The 3,888-nt window shown below is 40.6% G+C and overlaps 1 protein-coding gene across 1 annotated transcript in view; it reads right to left on the minus strand.

Annotated features, from left to right (window-relative positions):
• Positions 1 to 598: 598 nt before the first annotated feature.
• LOC104276643 (glutathione S-transferase 3) overlaps positions 599 to 3,888 on the minus strand; it is an 8,040-nt gene continuing 4,750 nt past the window's right edge. Inside the window, exons 4-6 of the mRNA XM_009873045.1 lie at positions 2,854 to 2,995; positions 1,357 to 1,488; positions 599 to 796 (exon numbers count right to left, since the gene is read on the minus strand). Coding sequence (XP_009871347.1) covers positions 653 to 796; positions 1,357 to 1,488; positions 2,854 to 2,995 — 418 coding nt within the window. The 3' untranslated portion in view covers positions 599 to 652. The remainder of the gene's footprint in view (positions 797 to 1,356; positions 1,489 to 2,853; positions 2,996 to 3,888) is intronic.

Raw genomic sequence — 3,888 nt, forward strand, 5'->3', positions numbered from 1 at the left:
ACTACATGACCACATAAACCCAAAAAGTTTATTTGATTAGAACAGATCCTCTAGATACAACAGTTACATCAGAAATGCTATTTGGCAGTCAATTTATTCCCTAACTCAGTAATAAAAGTGCAGCTTAGTTACAAAGGCACAATGCTGACATTTCAGACAAATCACCAATGTCCAACAGAACTAGCAAGAGAAACATCTCCCTCCTACTTTCTTTAAAAAGCATTCGTTTTGTTTGCTTACAGTGATATGAAAAGCAACAAAGGCCTGAACTGTAAGCAACCATCATACAAAAATCTGATCTGTGTCTCAAAAGTCCTCAGAAATAGCAGAACATGCTGAAGCTGCCAGTCAGAAAATCACATTTCTTTTTTTTGCTCTTCCAAAAAGTTCCCAGGAAGACAGCATACTTGCTGCCATTTCACTTGCTTAAAATTACCAGAAAAATCTCAAAAAGAACAAAGGAAAATAATAGGCTAGTAGTAAAGTGTCATAATAGAGACTTGTTCACTGAATGTTGTATGAAAGAACATGAGATATTGCCCATTGAAGCTCCTTTTGAAGACCCCTTCACCTTCTGCCTGTGCTGTAACTGAGTATGTGCAATCTGACAGTTCTCTGAAAACCCCGCACAGCAGTTTTTTAGCCAGGCATATTAATTGGGTTTTATGTTATAATACATGCGGAGAACTCTCCTCACAGTCTCCACATATTTATCATCAGGAACTGGTTTTCTCTGGCTTCCAGGCTCTAGAAATTTCTTGATTGTAGGGATGCTGCTTATTCTTGCCTTAAATGCCTGAGAGGTAAACAATAAGCACATGGTATTTAAAGAACAGAAGGTAACACAAGAAGAAACAATTTTACTGGTTTGTGTAACATCCTATAAAGGTCCTATGTGGAGGCAAGACTGGAAATACAGTTTTACTCATGGACGAATTTTACTCCCACTCAGTCCAACCTTGTTACTTTAAACAATAATAAAACAGTTCTCTGTCTTCTATTGATGTGGAATGAAGTGGAAACAGTTATCTGTGGTTTCAGATGTGTACTTTACTCAAATCTCTTCTTGTGAACCAGAAAATGTCTTCTACTTAAAGGTTATCACAGAACTGGTGAGGCGAGGGAAAAAAAAAACCAACAGGGAGGGTGGATTTCTTCAGATCTGTACTAGGATTACTCCAGAAAATAACAGATTATCTAGATGAAACATATGATGAGGTTCTTCCTAAAGCAGGAAGAACAAGACTACAGTGAAAGGAGTGACAAATGCTCTTGTTTTGTGGAATTTTCTACACGTGACAGCCTTTGGAATGATCCCATTTCCAGCCATATGAGAGTGTCGTTAGTGCAAGGTACCTGTAACTTAGGAAAGCCTGAGAGCACATCTGACTTCTTCTCTTCCACCATTAAAATGGCCTCAAGAAGATGGACATCTGCCCAGCTGAAATTGTTGCCAACTAGAAAGTCCTGCCCGTGGTCTTTCAAAACCTAGAAGTGTCATAAATGAAAAGGTTTGGATGTGGATAGCCAGCTGGGGTTGATGCTTTCAAAGTGCAGCGGCACACCTTCTTTCACCTTTCTCTCCCACGCAAATAAGCATACTACTGGTGTGTGGGATGTGGGTCCGGTGTCTGCAGTCACTGATCATTTTACAGGGTATCTATGAGCAGTCCTTACAGCAGCAATCTAGAATCCCAGGTTTCTCTTACCCACTCTTCTTTCCTTCCTACAGCCCTAAGGAACCCCATGTACTGCCCTACAGGGTTAGGTGCCTTCTTGGTATTCATCCTTTCCAGACTAAAAAAATCTTTATATTTTCTATATGTAGTTAAGAGCTTCGATGGGAAAATAGAGAATGTAAAAGAGAAGTGATCAGCCTAAAGCATTGGGGCTATGATGCAGCAAGTGGAATCTAGGGCAGAATGAACTCTGGCAGCTGTCTGTAGGAGAGATAGTATGTCACTGGGAAACTGTCTTCCCTTTAGTCATTAAAACAGAAAAGCAGCTACTTCTGCCAGGTCACTCTGTCTATGTATATTAATTTCCATTGTGAGAATCTCTTAGGTGCTATCTCTTAAAGGACCAGTTAGAGAAACACCAGGATTCCAGCATGGCTTAAGCACTAGACTACTCAGACTAGAAAGACAGCAGTGGTTAAAAACGCATGTGGTTAAAACCACATGTAGATGCATTTGAAAATAAAGCTGACAATTAGCTATTCTAAAACAGCACTGCCATTGCAATCCAAGTTACACGGTTTCATTTAGCTCAGTCAGTTAGAGTGTGATGCTGATAACACCAAGGCCGCGGGTTCAATGCCCGCTTGGTCCCCATGTGTTGCCTGATCTAGTTGAGAGGCGTCCCTGCCCATGACAGGGAGGTTGAATTAAATGATCTCTAAGGTCCCTTCCAGCCTAGGCCATTCCATGATTCTATTATTTCTCCTAAACCCAGGAACTTGCTATATTAACTGTATATAGCTATGTTTACACCTTCATTGGATCATAACAGTTTTGAGCCAAAGGGGATATTGGGATCCTTCAGTGTGAATGTTGATGCTGCTCAGACCATGAAGTCCCAATTCAGAATTTCTGCATTCAGCGTGTCCCAAACTTGTCTCATACTGCTCTGACCTCCCTCTCATCTCTCCAGCCTGCAGACGGTTTGATGTCCTGGTTTAAAGCACCGCACTGACCCCTTTCTGTTTCTTCTGCTTTTGGTGAATACCTAGCATTCCCATTGTTTTGCTCCCAGGACAATGGAAGGAAATGATGCTCCTACTGCAGGGGGGTTGGACTAGATGGCCTTTAAAGGTCCCTCCCAACCCAAAACATTCCAAGATTCCATACATACCTTTTCATATGCTGGGAAATACCTGCTTGTCGCCTTTTCAACTATAACAGCACGTTGTTTCTCCTTATCTTCAGCCGATAAGAATGGGAACATCAAAATGAAGCCCATAAGATCATCAGTTCCTCCAACATACATATCAATCCTTGGAAAAAAAAGCAAACACAAACCTTAAATAAGAAGGCACTTTCATAAGCAGAGTTTTCTTAGATTTGTGATAGTAGAAGTTGAATTTCCCACCCCTCTCATGAAAAAAATTGTCACAGTCTGAATATCACTCATATTTGTAATGTTGTTGGCACTTTACTTGCTTCATTGCGCAGGATTAAACAGGATTATACAGTGTTAAGAAAATTTAACTGTGGTGTTACAGATCACTTCAGAATCACCACAGAAACACACAGCATCACAAGAGCTCATACCCAACTATCTTAGTTGCCTGGATGTATCCCACCTTCAGGGTTTCATCCAAAGTCCAAGTGGTGTCAAATAGATCAATAATGGGGTTGGAAATCTAAAGTGTACCAGGATCCACATCTAGCTAAATTATAAGTACAGCAGTTCTTCAAATTGTCCCTTTTTATCCATTTTTCCAGCACTCTGACAGCAGGTTTTGTACTGTACACAAGACTCAAATTTAAATTAAGTCCTCATGAATATGAACAAAATATCTGGTAAAATGGTCTAACGAAGTCTTCTAACCACCCTATGCCATAAGAGATTTGAGTACAAGCCATGTAAGAAGGTTAACTGCAGTTTTTGCTGTAAGGCAACGGCCTCTCGAGAAAGCCTCTGTAAGGGTTAAATACATCACGTGCAATAGGAAGCTAGAAGATATTCCCACAAGCCTTAACCTTTGCCAGTTTCTCGATGGCATCTACCCAGTCTTTCAACACTTCCACACTGTACAAGACCAGCTATCCAAAGTACTTGGAGCTAATCACAGTAAATATTCCTGGAAACATTGATGCTTCCCCCTCCCCTGCCCAAGAACAAATCAAGAAATATACTTCACTTATATTTGCTGGTAAGACAGCA

Source organism: Apaloderma vittatum, unplaced genomic scaffold (assembly GCF_000703405.1).
Source record: "Apaloderma vittatum isolate BGI_N311 unplaced genomic scaffold, ASM70340v1 scaffold12907, whole genome shotgun sequence".
Lineage (NCBI taxonomy): Eukaryota > Metazoa > Chordata > Aves > Trogoniformes > Trogonidae > Apaloderma > Apaloderma vittatum.